This window comes from Erithacus rubecula (genome assembly GCF_903797595.1).
Source record: "Erithacus rubecula genome assembly, chromosome: 4".
NCBI lineage: Eukaryota > Metazoa > Chordata > Aves > Passeriformes > Muscicapidae > Erithacus > Erithacus rubecula.
Genome location: NC_136686.1, coordinates 30,356,185 through 30,372,947, shown reverse-complemented (window position 1 = coordinate 30,372,947; position 16,763 = coordinate 30,356,185). Strand labels below are relative to the sequence as shown.

Below are 16,763 nucleotides of genomic sequence, written 5' to 3'. Positions count from 1 at the left end.
GGTGGTGGTTTGGTTTTCCTCTGCTGTCTTTGCTTCAAGGGAATCAAGCCATTCTGCTTTGGGTGTGCTGGCAGTCAGCCACACTCTGTAAGTGCAGCAGGTGCTGCTGCCTTTGTGTTCACAGTGCTGTCATCACCCTTTGATCAGGCCAGGAGTCACTTACTCTGCTTGGCTGGTCTGGGCTTCTGCCATTCACAGAGCAGGGCTCTCCCCTAAGGTGTCTGCAGCAGCTTTTGCAACACAACCATGAATATGAAGAGACATTTTCAAACCCCTTAATGCTACCAGTTATTGGACTACTTCTTCCCAGCCTATACAGTGTGACTTTCTGGTCAGAGCAAGAATGTCTCTTGTCCAAAAAGCTCTCACCCCTTGGCTGTCCCTCATTCTTAGTGCTTTCTGCAGCTGATTTACTGTAGTCAAATGCCCTGAATTAGTCAGCTGTTTGTGGCAAACACTTTTCTCCTTGCAGTGACCTGTAGAAAACAATCAGGGAGGGGGAATCCTTTTGCTCTGCAGTTGAACCTCAGGCATGGGAATTTCTCTTCTCTGTTTCTCCTCTTTCAAAGGTTTCTCTTCCAAGTCCAAGGACTCTGCTGTGAAGTGCTGGAGTCAGCTGTGGTCCTGGGCCTTGTGAAGTTTGGTCCCTGAAATCTCTGTAATGGCTCTTGCAGGAGTGACATGAGTTTGCATCTCACAGTCCATAAGGCACTGGATCAGTGTCACCTCAGGCTGTGTTGAAGATGATTTTTGAGCAAACATCTGTCATATGATACAACCAGTAGTGCTATTTGCACCTATCCTTTTCTGCTTCCTTACGTTTTGTAATTGATCCATATTTGTTGGCATCTGCTTTTCTGTTTGATCTGCTCTGTCTTGGTGGTGCCAAATGTGATTTCATGCCTGTGAGCCCCTAATTGTAACAGGATTCAGAAGATGTGGTGGAAGCTACTCAATGTGGAGCAGACTATTGTCTCATTTGGAATGAATTACACTTCAGGGACCAGATAACTAGGTTTGTCAAATGCCAGGGGACTCAGTGACTTTTTCCATCAGTAGATTAGGATACTGATCCTTTAGTAGCCCAAGTGACTTTTCAGGCAAACCAAGCTACCCAGAGTGTCCAGTACCCTTCATATGCTTCTAAGCTACCAAGGACAACCATTTGCAGTGACACGAATGCTGTTGGAGACCACTGTTCAAAAATTGAGAGCATTGCCTATGACCTGTCCTAGTCATGCCAACAAGGCTGGCATTGCCATCCTGTGAGGTATCATATTGTCACATCTGTACAGGATCTGTACAGGGCACAGCTGTGCCCTAGGAACAGGGTACAGATACCAGACCAGCAGTGGCTGTGCTCCTGCAAGGCTCACTTCCCTCCCTACTCCCACCTCAGTGGATGGCTCATGTCTCACCTGTCAGTATTATCCTTGGCCAGATGGTCTTTGGTTACCCTGCCCTTCTAGGAGTGCCAGGAGCATGAGGAACAGCAGGACTCAGTGGCCACAGCTCTAAGCAGTGCTCACAGCACCAAGCCTGGCAGCCTTCAAGCAGCATTTGGATAATGCTCTCAGGCCCATGGTGTGGTTCTGGGAATGGCCTCTGCAGGGCCAGGAGCTGGACTTGACCAACTCAGCATATTCTATAATTCTGTGACTCCTGGACCCTCCTGAGACAAAGACGAGTGTCCACTCATGACACACTGTGAGCCCTTCTCAAATCCTGCTGTAAGAGGTCTCCCTCTAGTAAAACTTCAGCTCCTGAAGATTCATTCTCCCTGTGATAGGTTAATGGGTAAAGAAAAATTTCCTATGCAGCTGATTCTTGCTAGGTCTTACCTCACATCTCACAGGATTGTGTCCCAAGTTTTTGAGATCTGCCAGTGTCCTGGGCTTTGGACTCTTTCTTAAGGTCTAGAGGTGTTTGGCCAGTGGTAGAGAGGCAACAGCTATACCAACCCACGAGACCCAGACAAACACCTCAGTGATTTTGCTTCAGAACAGATGAGATTCTGCCAGAGTGAGAAAGTATGTTTCCAGCTTTCCTGGGTGTGAAGCAAAGCCTGGCACTGAGACTGAGTGATACCACTGCTCACACTGTCTGCCTGAGCTTGCAGGCAGCCTGAAACAGGATCTCTGAAAGTTGTTCTGCTTCCTCCTTTCCTCCAGAACAGGAAATCTCATATACTGGCATGCAAGAAATCATGGTAGTCCTGCATTGTCTTAAAGGGGCAGGCTGGGATTCAATAAGAACAGCAAATACTTCTGCTAACAAATATCTGAAACACTAATGGGAAAGCCCCCCACACACACCCCCAAAAAACCCAAAAAAAACCCCAACAGAGCAAAACTCTTTATTATAAAGGGAATCAGATTTTATTTTTATACCCACAAAGTTAAAAATATGCCTTTCAAAATATTTACAATGACTATATATGAAATAACCTTTGTTAATGAAACACCAACATACAGTACTAGAATATATCCACCAAATTGATAAAGTCTACATAAGAAGAAAATGTAACAGAAAGAGAGAGAGAGGTAAATAGCATCCATGCACAGTCTGGACTAACATGGGTTTTTTTACTCTCCACCTTGTGAATGGAGTCACAGGAAATTTTGACCTCATCTCTTGCAAATGCCTCTTATGACTGAGATTCTTCAAACTAAAAGAAATGTGTGGGTTGCAGCAGTACCAATGCCTAACTTTCATATGCCAGCCTTTCACATGGGGACCTTATGCTATAGAGTGGACTCAGAATCTCTCAGCAACCCTGGGAGGTAGCTAGTTTTATGGAAGAATTTGGCAGATGAAAAGCACTGGGTTAAGTGGCTGGCCTAAGGCTGTACAGCAAGGAGCAGAACTCACAAGCCCTGCTTCATCTCTCCTGATCTGTCATTAGGGAATAAATTTCCTCTGCTAACCATTATCTGCTTTTGAGATGAGCTTTGTCACAAGGTGGGACACTCAATTAATATTATATACCAGGTGACAATGGGAGAAAAAAGCCCTGCCTACAGATAAGGACTTGTCTCAGTAAGGATCTGTGATGTAGCAGTGCTGTTATCATGTTTTGGAGTTGAACAGAAGATTATTTTAGTGCAGACACACATCCAGATGGTTCCCTCCCTGCACGTGTACCACTGAGCAACTGCATCCTCTGTAATTAAGAACCCTTGTATATCTTTACCCCTGCACTTTCTCTCTCTCTCTCTCTCTGTCTTTTTTTGCTCCCTCCATCATCCATGACTGTATATTTGCCATTCCTACTTGTATCTTATTCAACCATGGTGATATCAAATAGAAAACAGAACAGCAAAATAATTGCTGCCTTATTTTTGCAGATATTTTAATACAAAATTATCCAATTTCTATTTTTTTATCAATTTAATGTCTAATGTTCACTTATGTGCATATATATATATATATATATATATATAAAATGTAACAAAAGGCCCATCCCATTTGTCTCAACGGATAAATAAAGGGGTCATAATCCTCACTGCCCAACCCACAAGGCACACTCAAATGTAAGTGAGAAGGGCTCTAGGAAGGGAAAAAGATACAGCCCTTGTTTTTGTGGTGCCCTTTAGTCATCACTGCTGAGCTTGAAGCTTTGTGAAGGTATGGCACAACTTTGCAGGAAAGGAGAAGTGCTGTCTGGGTCACTTGCAGATTTCTAGCCCCAGAAGTGCTAGATCAGTAGGAGTTGTTTCTCCTTCTCTGGTGAAGGAGTTTCTGAGGATTCTAGCTTTGTTAGTGATTTTTCTGTGGTGGCAGTGGTGATGACGGTGGCTATTTTTGTCTATTGGCCCAACAGTTCTCTCAGCAGAGTAATCTTCCCCACTCCCAGTAGCCAACCCTCTCCCCTGGACACCATCAGCCTTATTTTTTCCTAAGAACAAGGTAGAGGATGCCGATGATGAAACTGAAGCAAAAGCAGATCCAGGCCAGTATGAAGCAGTAGCCATGGTGAGGGTTTGTGGAGTACGCCACAGTACTTGTGAACCGAGCTGTGTAGATGGAGACTGCAATCAGAATGCACATCCCTGTGGGAAGGAAGAGGGAAAATGGAGTTGGAAAAGGCACAGGAAACAGCATTACTGCAAGAGTTCTGAAGTACTGCTGTCCCCTGAGATTGTAATGCATGTCCTGTTCCATGTGAGAGAGGAGCTGCTGCCCATTAGGCTTATTTGTGGAGGATTTCTTTTGCAGCTGTGATGACATAAGACACTTGGGGCTTGTTTAGTGAGTGCCATGAGGAATAAACCTTTGTTAGGAGGAAATCAGTAATAAGATATGACGACAGTTTGGTGCTACATGTTGAATCCCATGTGCAGTAGCTGTCTAACTGTTTATTCCTCTGCTCCCTCAAAACACTTGAATCCTTTTCATTGTCTTTCAAAGGTATTTTGCAAAACCCACTGGGATTTCCTAATGAAAATCTGGAAATACTTTCATGATATACAGCAAAAAAAGATCCCAACCCAACACTTTCATGTTCCCTGGTGCTTTGTTGTGTAAAAAAATCGGGTCACTGGAAACATTTATCTGGCTGACAAGCTCCCCTGGTGACCATCCGTGGCTCCTTGTGCTCACAGAGGCAGTGGGATGCAGGCAGAGCCATGGCAGGGTGTGCAGGTGCATACTCACAGCAAACCAGCATGACAGCACCGGTCATGTAGAAACGTTTGCCTTTTTCCAGGGTGAACAGCTGGATAATGAACAGCACGAGCGCCACAACGGAGAAAATGATGGAGAGGATCATGAAGGCTTGCACGGCTTTGAGGGAAGCTGTCAAAACACAGAGAATAGATGGGAGAAGGTCAGGACTCAGCCTTGGCAGTGCTCATCAATGTCCTGTGATTCACCAGGATGAAAATGCAGATGTAACTTACCCTCATCTTTACTGCTAACTGGCAGCTGACTGCAGGTGTTGTTACACAGCAGCCAGAGTCCTGTTGAGATCGTTCCATAGCCAGAAGAACCCACCATCCAAACCTGAAATAGGATAGAACAGTTGTGTCAAGGGGCAGGAAAGCTTCTTCTGTCAGACTAACCCATAAAGGGAGCACGAGTAGCCCACGTGCCCGAGAATGTCGGCAATGAGCACTTGGACAGGCGGGATACGGCACTGCCTTACAGTGCCAGGAACCATTTGGTCTGGGCAAAACACCGTAAAGTCTGTTCCAACCATCGTGGAGAAATCTCCCAGGTCATCCTGGCCCTATTCCCGTGCCAGGTGGTGGGGGTTCAGGGCTGGCCAGGTGGTGTGAGGGACCCCAAAATCGGCTCCGAAGTGGGGTGGGGGCCCCGGCAGTGCCACCAGGGGTCCCCCTCTGCACAGATATTCCCGGCGCCCCTTGGTGGGATGGAGCTGTGGAACAGCCCCGGCAGGGCTGGCATTGCTGACCTCCCCACTCCCTGATGAAGGGCATTGAGGGGCTGCTGCTCTGGGGTCGGGGAGGTGACAGACACAGGCTGCCTCTGCACCACCTGTACCACCCCGGCTGCCTTCCTGCTCCCCGAGCGCACCCCTCAGTTTCACCTCCCCTATAACCGTGAGTGCATGTTCCTCACCCCCACCTGAGCACCCACCCTGGTCTATATCTGAGGCTGGCTGCTGCTGCAGGAGGTGACAGCCACCTCCATCCTGAGCAGTCTACTTACGTTGGAAATGGTGGAGACAAAGAGCATGATGACAGTGGCGATGTGAACCACGAAGATACCAGCCAGTAGCACCAACATCTTGTGTCTCTTCTAGGCGGTGTCACCGATACAGAGAGCTCTGAGGGAGAACAAGAACAGAGGCAGGACATGAAGGGAAGGACTGAGTCAAAGAACAGCATTACCGTAAGATTTGTTTACATGCAAAAGCCCACACTGGCCTTAGGTTCACTTTAAATGTGGACTCCAAAAAAAACCCTAAAAACTTTGTCAAAATCTGCTCAAGAGGTTAAATAAAGCCTAAAGATTAAGGAACCAATATGGGAGGAGATGTAGATAACCTGAAGGCATTTTAAATATAGCCTGAATATATACACAGGTTGCTTAAACTGATGTGTGCTAATGTAAAGTAAAAATGCCATACTCCAGGCCTACGTTCTTGGAAGAGGAGTTTTTGTCCATGAGATTCACAGAGGTCAGGAAAGATTTTTCTCTTCCTGTTCTCCTCTGGTGTCTCAGCCACTTCCAGCTGGTATGGAACTGAGGACTGTGGGCTCCTTGGTGCCTCAGCTGTTGAGTAGTTGTGGAGAGCCAGAGGAGAGGCTCTACTCAGTATACCACTCCTTTAAGTGAAGAGGGGAGTAACCAGAAAAGAAATACCATGAGGTTTTCTGGAGCTGGGGAAGATGCCCAGGTTTTCAATGAAAACTGCCTGTTTCCCTTTTAAAAGCTAAGGCATGCAGGTCACTTTATGAATGCAATAAAATTCTATTGTAATGCAGATTCCTCTTTGGTTTTGGGAATTTTTGCCTCTATACCCTGCAAACTTTTACTTCTTTTTTAAAGATTTCCTGTCTGATGAACATGTGACTGGAAAGAGAGGGAAGGAAATGTGCTTTAGAAAGTTTGCATGACATGGTTTGTCAAGACTGATGGCTTCTCACCTGAAAACATGAAATACAAAGAACAAATCTAAGCCGTGAGAATATGTGCAGACAATTTACACAAACCAAGTGAGTATATTTCAGGCAGAAGCATGTACTGAGTCCACTCCATGGCTAGTAAACTTCCTAGAAAGTTTGACAGGGCTGTGTTGCTCTTTCCCTCAATAGTGCTGGTACTGAAGAGCAGTATCAAGCATGTGATTAATGTTAGCTGTCAAATTATTTTGGTCCAGGTGACTCAGATAAGGTCTGATGCTGTCACATTTGTACAGGGTGTGGTAACACTGTCATGAAACAACACACTTATACTTTATGATGCCTTTCACACAAACTGTGACAAAAGGCTTTGTGAAGCCCCATTCACGTGTCTTTTTTTACTTGATGACTCCACCTACTCCACGACTGTCTTTCCTCTCATTGTGGACATGAGTGGGAGTGTATTCCTGTAAAGCACTGCTTTTTATACAGCTTCCCAAACCACAGTGGATAGGCAGGCTTCTCCATCAGTGGCACTTTGACCAGTTCAGCATTACTTGCTGACCAGGAAGAATTCCTTGAGTTTAGGATTTCAAGGAACCAGTTTAAGCCACTGCTCCCACCCAAGCAAAGCTACTCTTTAGCAAAACAGATTAGGTTTGGTGACTAGTCCCATCTCCCCAGCCAATCTTGTCTACTGTGAAGTTTCCTTCACCTGGAGAACTCTCTAGAGATGTTAAGCCCAGCTTTGCTGAATGTGGGCCAGGCTTACTTGTCTGCTTTGGGGGTGTCCTAGCAAACTCATGCTCTAGAGCTTGATTTGGCTGGATGGCCTGGTCACTGTGACCTCTCCTGTCTGTACTGACAGTGACTAATGATTTCAGCACTGCTAAAATCCCAGGTTCTCAACTGTTTATGCAGGCTACCACATGAACATACTTAACCTAAGAGTTAAACCCCTTCTTTGCATTGATTGTAAAAGGAATGAAGGTTTCAAAATGCTAGATGACAACTGATACCATATCACCACTGCAGCTCTGAGAAACTATTGCTGTTGCCATGACTAAGTGACATATCTGCAGCAAACTCTTGAATCAAGTCTTCCTGTCCCTTTGACTACTTCTCATGGGTTTTTTGGGGGGTTTGTTTTTTTGTTTTGGTTTTTTTTTTTTTTTGTTGTTTTTTGGTTTTTTTTGATTACCTTGGCTCTTACACAAACTTTAACAAGTGCTCTTGACACTATAGGGTACTGGCAAGCATAAACCAAACCCTGACAAATTTGCCTGCTCTGAAATTTGCCTTTACTGAACAGTGGCTAAACTTTCTTCTTTCTTAGATGGATGTATTTTTCTATGGCCTTTTTAAAATCTCATTCAGTGCTTTTTTTTTTCCCCTTATTATTTTTTAGAACCTTCAAACAAAGCTTCCTACTTGAAAGATTAAAAACCTACTTTTATGACATCCTAAGGACTAGAACATTCCTTTTAAATGCATCTTTTGTTTGCATTCAGAAATGAAAATGAGGGATAAATGCTACTTTACAGTGTAAAAAAACCAAAATCATGACCCCATGCCCATGACTATGACCAATATTCTAAGAAAAAACTGAAATCCTTTATTCTTTTTGCTTTTTCTGCCTGTTCTAGCACTGCAGGAGAGCAGTGTTAGTTCAGGTGCTTTCAGTGCACCTACTTCCTGAGAACGTCAGCACCTCTCCCTGAATACACACGCTATCAAATGCAAACTCCCCCAGGGGACGTGTGCTCACAGCTTAGTTTTGATTCTTTGTGAGTTAAAGCACAAGCCTCCCTCTGTATTCATTTGCTTTCCCCGTTCTTCATCTCTCTCTGCCTGTTAAATAAAACACGAGAGAACAATCCCAGAGGAGCTGTGGGTGAAGGAACGGCACTGAAATAGATTCACTTCTCTCTGATGCTGTGGCGTGGACTTTTCCTCCCATTAGACACAGAAACTGGCAGAGCATCGGGGACTGACAGGATATCGTTTCCATTTGTTAAGTGTGAGACATCTTTCTCCACTACAGGGTGGGGTCACATTACTGGAGCAATAGGACAAAATTGCATGCAAATGCCTTCTCTTCCATTCTCCTACCTAAACTGCAGCTGCATTTGGAGTTCCTCAGGCATTTCTTGGGCTATGAGTCAGTCTTAGCCTTCCTAGAGCTGCCAGTTTTTTCCACTGACTCACCCCAAAGCTCTCAAACCCCACAGTAATTTAACCCTGAAAGATTAAGTGCTCGGGACACTGTCAGTTTTCGGACTGCTTCTCAAGAACGAGTCAAGCAAACCATTTGTGAGCCTTCCCCAAGCACCTTTCAGAGGAGAGACCCCAACTAAGCCAAGAAAAAAGGAATGAGACATAACAGGACTACTGAGGTAGGGCAGGCTGCTGGGGAAGTGCTGGGCAGCCCGTGTGAGTCAAGAGAAGATACTGTGCTGATAACAGTGGACTGACTTTCCTTTTCATGGGGTGATGGATGAAGAGAAATAATAAGCCACACCAACAGCAAGCACGAGTAAGAATCACCATAGAAGCCTTCAGGACAAAAAGACTGCAGATAAGCATGACAGACTCTTAGCTGTGGAGAGATTTTCTCTGACCATGCACACACTGGGGAACAACACACAGCTCTGCTGCACCCCAGCTCAAGTTCAAGCAGGCTGGTACTATCTGTTAAAACTAAGCTAAGACTTCTCATGCAGGCAGATTGTTGCCACCTATATCACCCCTCAGCCTACTTAAGTGTTTTGGATCCTTCTGTCTGAGGGCAATATGAAGAAGTGAGTCCTTACCCCTGGTTTTCTTCCTAGAAAAGGATTAGGCTGGAATGTGAAGTGGCACTTGGAGATATGATAAAGGCCAATGGTATCATTTCTTAAATATAGGGAGGGAGTACTCGAGAGGGAAGCCAGATTAGGTAGAGGTTCTTTGCTTCTGACAGAGTGCATTGCAGTGAAAAGACTAGAGGGTGAGTGTACAGGATATTTCTGCAGAACAATGGGGTTGTTTCGGGTGAAAAATCAGGGCACTCTCAACTAAATTTGAAGTATTTCAGATCTCAAGTATTACTTAATGGATATAGTTCATCTGACTTCCATTTCCATCTTCCTCTCTGAACTGAGGTCCCTGCTTGGGACTGCCTCTCCCAAGCTGAGTTGGTGAGGTGCAGTGTGAGAGATGCTGGCTGAGGTGAGAACCCAGCCAATACTCTGTAGCTCCCCAGAGTGTCCAGGGAGCAGAGGACATCTGAATCACACTGCCTGTGCACACTGGTGACCTCTGACTCCTTTCAAAGTGAGTTTTTCACCTGAGGACCTTTTAGTTTGATACATTAGATTTCTCAACAATGGAAGATGGCCTTTTGGAGAAAAAAACAAATGTTTTTAGTTTTAATGTCAACAAAAATCTCCAAAGATTGCAAACAACTAACACAAATGAAATTCTGCCTTTCCCAGCTGCCACAACAGAATATAAGGAAGGCAGTAGTAAGTCAGACCAGTGGTCTGACTCTCCCAGTCTCTGATGGGGACAACAGGAGGTCCCATATTTAGAGAAAACATGTGAACTTGGCCACTGTCTGAGGGGCACAGAGTCACAGCAGGAATACTGGTGGTTCAAATCAGGGCTAAGGCCACTTGGAAAGGAAGGAGAAAACTGGAGAGTAATGGACAGGAAGTAAAAACTGTCTGGTATTGTTTGAGATAGCTACAAACTTCCACCTCCACACTCCTCAGTGCAAAGCCAAGCACAGAGCAATGCTGCCATGCTGCTACCAGTAAGGGAAACCTCAGTGTGGGATAAAACCTTCTAGAGAATTTGTACATCTGCCTTTTGACTGAGCTGAGGCCATCACTGCATCTTGGACCTGCTACAACTGCACACCTTGTCCTTGTGTGGGCTATGAGCATCAGTCCTCATTGTGCCCAGAGGCATTTGGCAGGATGCAAAGAGGTGAATACCTCTCTGATATTTTGGTGCTATGATGACTTTGGACATGTCACATCATTACTGGAACGCTCATGACAACTCAAAGTAACAGGAAGAATCCTTTTGCTTTCACCCTTTGCTCTGTGTCTTGCTTCAGATCCTGATGAATCCAGAGTCCTTGCTGACTCCAGACTTTTACAAACTACTGTATGTCAGCATTGCTGTTGACAGCCTGGTTTTAACAGACCAGCCTGACTCAATTTACAAGCCAGATGCTTTTTATAGACATGGGGATGAGTAGGCTAGTGCCTCTGGGAAGAGATTTCACATGTGTGGGAGAAGGGCTGGGCGTGGGCACATGGAGACCTTTGGAGCCTTTGGTTTATGCCAGTGAGATTTCACGTACATATGGGCAGTGGCTGTGATGACCACATGGGGCAGAGCAAGGTTGTAAAACCAGCAGATTGATGCCAATCAAAAGGAAAGTGTAGACCTGAGGGACTACAGCTGAAAATAAATTAATGGAAGATTTTGTCTGCAACAGACTCCAAGAGATCTGTGGAATTGCCTTCCCAAGGGAGTGGTGAAACACCAGCAAGTGAAAAATTTCTTCTGGGATCTGACAAATTCCTCAAGAATTTACCCTTGGTGATGAACCTCCATTCATTGAGAGATGCAGAGGGGAGTCACAAAAGATTACACATGAGGGTTTTCCAGCTCTCATGCTCATGATTCATATAAGAGTGGGGAAAATATCACAACTCCTAAGGCAGACAGTGAAAAATCGGCGTTTTCTCCAGAAGAAACCACCCTTGAGCGCTCAGCCATATGACAACATCAAGTGAAACTCCAATGCTTGCCTGGTAATCGGAAAGGGAAGAGACAGCTGCCTGGGCCTGGCAGGCAGCCAGCAGCTGCTGCTGCAGGAAAACACTGTCATTCCTCACTGGGCTGGGACTGATGGGCAGAGGGAGGGCTGGGAAGGGACCCCAGAGTGAAGGGAGGCACAGAGGTGTTCCTCCACACCTGCAGAGGGGCCATGCAGAGCACTCTGACCCCTCAGAGCACTGGGTGCTCCCTGGGTGGGTAAATCACACACCAGAGCTGCTGGCAGGAGTTCCAGCAAGATCCTGAGATGTGTGAGAAGCATCTGTGGGAAGGTTGACAGTCTGGGCATTGAGGTGTTGTGTGTAGGGGTGTGCATCTGAAGCTCTGTGTGCTCCCTCTGTGAATGGGAGTGTCATCTGTGGGCTCCCTCTGAACTCTGTGTGTGTGCACAGCTTCTTCATGGGTGCATGGATCTACCTGTGCCACACTGGCAGCGGGAGAAACTGTCTGACAGCCCTGACAGGAAAGCTCAGCTTACAGAGTGGTATGAGCAAAAGAACACACATCACCTCTGGTGGGACCTCCTGCTCTTTCTCTTTGCAACAGCCCTGACATAGAGGCTGAAGAACTGTAAAGCCCACATCAGCCATACTTTTGGCTGTATTCTTGGGTTAAAACTGTAATCCTATGATTTATATAGACAGTTTTGTGTAGAAATTCCTTTTTCTCTTTTCCAAAGAAGTGTAACTCTAAAACAAAGTTGTACCTTACAGTGTGTCTGTCTCTCAAAACTGCAAAACCCCTGAACAAGCCAGTACAGCCTATGAGACACTGAGGTCAGTGTGACTCAGGCATCTCAAGAGTCCGAGCTTTTGGGTCAGGTTGCTTTCAGGGTGCCTCTGCTCCTGCAAGCCAGCTTGGAAAAGACTCTGCAGGATTCAAATACAAAATTGTGTGAAAGCTCCTTCTTTCAACCAGAGTGCACAAGTGATGAACTGGGGGGAGCATGTGTATGAAGCAGACACAGGAGGATGCTGTGTAGCCTGGAGCTGGTCAGTGCTCTGGGCAGGGTGGGATAAAGGTGGTCGTGGTGTAAAATACCTCACCTGGCTTTCAGAGGGCTCCCTGCACCTGTCATCAGTCCTGTATAAGCTGGTTCTTGTTCCTGGTGCTCTGGAGACATCACAAGAGCTCCCCTGCTGAGGGCCACCACGCTGGCCTGGCTGCAGCCACTGGTGGCCAGCTAGCAGGCAGGTTGGCCCAGCTGCCTAAGCTGTCACAGCCAGTGATGTGCCCAGCTCTCCTCCAGCAGTGATCCACATTCCTGTGCTGCTCTTCTGCAATCCCCTCACCAGCCTACTCCAGGCTCTGAGCATTTTGTAGCTCTCCCCTGTTGCTCCTATGGCTATCACTATCCTTCCCAGAGGCTTGCTGGAGCCAATGCAGGGAAGATATCTCTCTGGAATGACAAGAATGTGGACAGTGGACCCAGTCGTGGCAGTTGCTTTCACAACTCCTCTCCTGCAGCAGACTCTGCCCTTCGAGGGCAAAAGGACAACAAAGGTCCTCACCCTGGATTTCCTCAAATACAAACATATTGCCAGGTGGCCCCACATTACAAGACTAAGCCTTCAGCATGAGTCACTGCTCACCTGTGTCAGCCACTCCAGTGCTGAGAGTTCAGTGCACTTCCTGCAGGACTAGGGATGACCCAGCCCAGATCTGTCCCTGGGCTCTCATCATGGGTGTCTCCCCATGCCTCTGCTGCAGACTGGTTTTCACAGGGTAAAGGGGATAGATCTTAATTATGATCTTGGCAAACTTGTCACTCCTTCGGGCAACGTGGGTTCTGGAGCTGAGTTGTCCTAACCTGTCCCTCCCTTCTAAGACAAGGCATGGGCTATATTTGGTCTTAACAAGAGAGCACCTTCCATATACTCTCTGCCCTCCTGAAAACAGTTGAGGAGGAGCAGGGTGCATGAAACTGCAAATTTGGCCAGAGTTTCCTTTGTTCATGGTCAAGCTGTTCTAGCTAAGCAGGTACTTTCCAAAACTCTCTCAGCAGGGTGTGAAGAAATCCCACTCCAGATGGCAGCCCCAAGATGTGCTGCTTTGCTGCTCTCCCTGCTGTGTAATGGCAGAAAGTAGCTTAAGAGGCCCTCCAGATTTCCCTCTGGGCAGTTTATACAGGAACTGCTGCTACACCCTGTGTCATGCTGCGGGATGATTGGGTGTGGACTGGCCCTGACAGAGGATCAATACAGGCATCATTGAGATGTGCTTCAGCACATTTGTTCACTGCCACTGCTGCAGCACTGTAGCTATGAGTTAGTTTTCAATCCTGGCAGGGCCATGGAGAAGAGCCTCCTTTTCTGTGAATGCTGCTTTGCCTCAGCAGAAAAGGCCAATGAAGTATTAAGCATCCATCTTCAGATGAGAAGATTGGAAATCCCTTCCCTAGCCCTCCCTTTTAGAGGAGTAAAATAGCAGCTCCAGGCCTCATATTCTCCCTTCCTTGAAGGAAGGATAAATAAATCTCATCTTTTAGTTTTATCTCATTAATTTTTTGTTGGAAAACAGAAGAAAGGAAAAAAAATTAGGAGTGCTGTACCTTGCAACCTGCCTTATGCTGTGCTGGGTGACAGTGCTGTCACTTCCCTATTGAAAGGTACAGGCACAGGAATCTGTTGAGACCAAAGGGGTCTAGTAGTGCTATTTCTTGCTTTACAGAGCACTTGAGAATCTGAGAGCAAATTCCAGGCCAGCACAAGGTGTCTCCTCCTTTGCCATCCATCAGCACTCAGCAAAGGGAGCACTAAGTGAACTGGGGGGTGAGCAAGGGGAAACATGCCAAGGGAGGGGTGTCCAGCAGCTAGCTGGGTATTTTGGGGCCCATTTTGGGGCAGGGTTTGGAAGCAGGGCTATGGAAGCTCCCTCCCACTGTTGTTTGCTCTGAGGAGCCAGAAGCGGGCACAGGCTGAGTGCCATGTGTGAGCCCTGCGGCTGGGAGGGTGACAAATCTGTGCATTAGAGTGCAGCAAATCTCCCCAGTGTCATTATAAGCAAGGCCCTGAGGTGGGTCTTTTACCAAAAACATGCTGGCTATTATCAGCAAATCTCCCAGAACTGTTTCAAAATACAACCTCTGCTCCACCCCAGACCACCAAACAGTAATTCCTGCGTGCACTTGCATTGCTCCCACACTGCAAAACTGAATGACCACTGGCTAAGCCAGAAGGGCTGGTTTTCCAAGCCCAGGGCTCTGTGTCCTCAGCAGGGTCTCACTGGGGGAGCTCCAGCAGCCCTGCAGTGGAGGCACCCACTCCACAACCTGGTGCTTGTCCGCAAGATCCCACGTCATTCCTGCATTTATGTGCCCTTGGGTGTGGCTCCGCCGCTGTCAGACGTCTCGCTGGGCATGGCATGTGCCCAGTGGAGATCCCTGCTGTCACAGGGGTAGCCGGGATGAATGGCTCAGAGCGTGTGTCATGTGTTTGCCTGGTTAGTCATAGCTGGGGGAGCCTCCAGAGCCTCATGACGGGAATTCCTTAGGGGATGTGCAGAGCCTCCCACCGCTGCATTTCAGGCGCTGCTCTCAGCCACTACAGTAAGGTACCTCAATTCTGATCCTTTCCCCATGCTAATCCCCAAGGGAGCAAATAGGAATAAGCTGCCTTCAGGCCTCACTCTCAGTGCTCACAGTCCCCAGGTGCACTGGGTGGAGGCATTCAGCTGGTTCAAACCCCTGTTATCATGGGAACAGCAGCTCATGGGCTCCAAGCCTTCACACTCTTATGCCCACCTCCCTCGAGTGTTTGCTCAGAAAAGAATCCCACTACATCCAGAAATGTCAAGTGGGCGGTTCCTGGGCAAATCTGCTCTCAGAGGTGACTTGAGGAATTCAAAGCTTCTGAGTAAAAGTTGTTCTGTGGCCACAGCATTTTTTTAATATCAGTATGATTTAATTGTTAATCATATTAAATGACAACTTCCAAAAATACTTTCTTCCCATTCTGGTTTCTGACTGCCCTGGAAACACTCGCTACCTCAGACAGTTATCCCACCACTCCAACACATTCATTTCTCAGTCAGGAGGCACCACTGCATTACTGTTGCTACAAGCAACAGGGACACAGGGGAGTAAAAAATTCACAAAACCCGTCCTTTATCCAAAAAGTGATGGTCAGCTCAGCTTCTAGTTCATTCATATAGTAATTATCCACAGACACAGCCTGAGCCCCACCCATTCCTGGCTGTATTCGGCTAAACACTGCTCAGTCTCTCAAATCCTTGAAACTGTGCAGGGGCGGGCTGAGTTCCTGAAACAGGAACCAGTGTGGTGCCAACAAACTGGCTTTGCTGCACTCCCTTTCTCAGACCTCAAAAACAGTTCAGATTTGACCACAGGATGCAAACCATAGCAGACACATGAAACAAGAGAAATGGTGAAGAAGAGGAGGGAAAGAAAGAGGGGGAGGTTGTGTGGAAAAAGGCAGGTGAAGAGGAAAAATTGCCACTCTCTGCAATCCCACACTTCCCATCAGTGTCTCTATCTCCTTGACACACACCCTACCAGCAGAGCATGGTGCTTCTAGCAATTCCACCCCACTTTGCCTTGCAGTGTCTGTGCTGCCAGAGAAGGTGTAACACACATTTCTCTCCTTCACGTGGCTTTGCTCAAGAACTGGGGTTCGGCTTCAGCCTCAGGAGTCAGAACCCCTGGATAAAGAGAGATTGTCTCCATTGCACCCCAGAGTCTGCACCTTTGGGGCCTCAGTCTTCACTTGGAATGACTGCTATTGCTTTAAATTAGAGCTTGGCAAACTAATTATGGAAGGGAGAGAGATGAGCAGAAATATTTGAGCGCCAGAAAAACTGAGCCTGCAGCCTCAATTCCAAGCAGGCATTTTTCCACATCTGCCCATAGTGCTACACCAAAAGCACACAGCAGCTCCTGAGTGTGAGCTGGCCCAAGCTGGGCACCCTGTGCCTGCACCCTGGCTGCACGTGTCCTGGAGGTGAAAATAACATTGCTGCTGCTAGCACTGCGAGAGGCACAATCCAGCCCCGCACCGCAGCTGGATTCAAAGCAAAAGGTGAAAATGAAGGTGTGTGCCACAGCCAGCTCGAATGCCAAGATGAAGAGAAGTGAAGGAGCAGAGGAGAAAGGTTCTGCTAGGAGAGGAGAGCAGCCACTGAGGGGGAAAAGCTGGTGAGGGTTTTGAAGGCCAGCTCTTACCGTGTGGGCTGGGGCCGGTGCTGCACCTCTGGAAGAAGGAGCTGGGCTGCAGCGCCGATGTCCTGGAGCGCAGAGCTGGAGTGAAGGGGAGTGACCTGCTGGTGGTTTAAGTTTCCTCCGGTGGTGTGGGAGGGTGGTGTCTTTCCACTCTGTTTTAA

At 47.1% G+C, this 16,763-nt stretch overlaps 1 protein-coding gene across 1 annotated transcript; it reads right to left on the bottom strand.

The window, feature by feature from the left end:
* Positions 1 to 2,355: 2,355 nt before the first annotated feature.
* EMP1 (epithelial membrane protein 1) lies at positions 2,356 to 16,762 on the bottom strand. Its single transcript, XM_079304560.1, has 5 exons — positions 16,606 to 16,762; positions 5,674 to 5,791; positions 4,902 to 5,004; positions 4,657 to 4,797; positions 2,356 to 4,052 (listed from the first exon to the last, which is right to left on the bottom strand). Exons 2-5 carry the CDS (start codon positions 5,749 to 5,751, stop codon positions 3,889 to 3,891), a joined length of 486 nt encoding a protein of 161 aa, XP_079160686.1. The 5' UTR covers positions 5,752 to 5,791; positions 16,606 to 16,762; the 3' UTR covers positions 2,356 to 3,888.
* Between the last annotated feature and the right edge of the window lies 1 nt (position 16,763).

Excerpts from the sequence above, each read along its gene's own strand:
- EMP1 (XM_079304560.1), bottom strand. The coding sequence starts at position 5,751 with ATGTTGGTGCTACTGGCTGGTATCTTCGTGGTTCACATCGCCACTGTC. Across the intron at positions 5,005-5,673 it reads TTGTCTCCACCATTTCCAAC|GTTTGGATGGTGGGTTCTTC; the intron begins GTAAGTAGACTG and ends ATCCTATTTCAG. Across the intron at positions 4,798-4,901 it reads AGTTAGCAGTAAAGATGAGG|CTTCCCTCAAAGCCGTGCAA; the intron begins GTAAGTTACATC and ends GTGTTTTGACAG.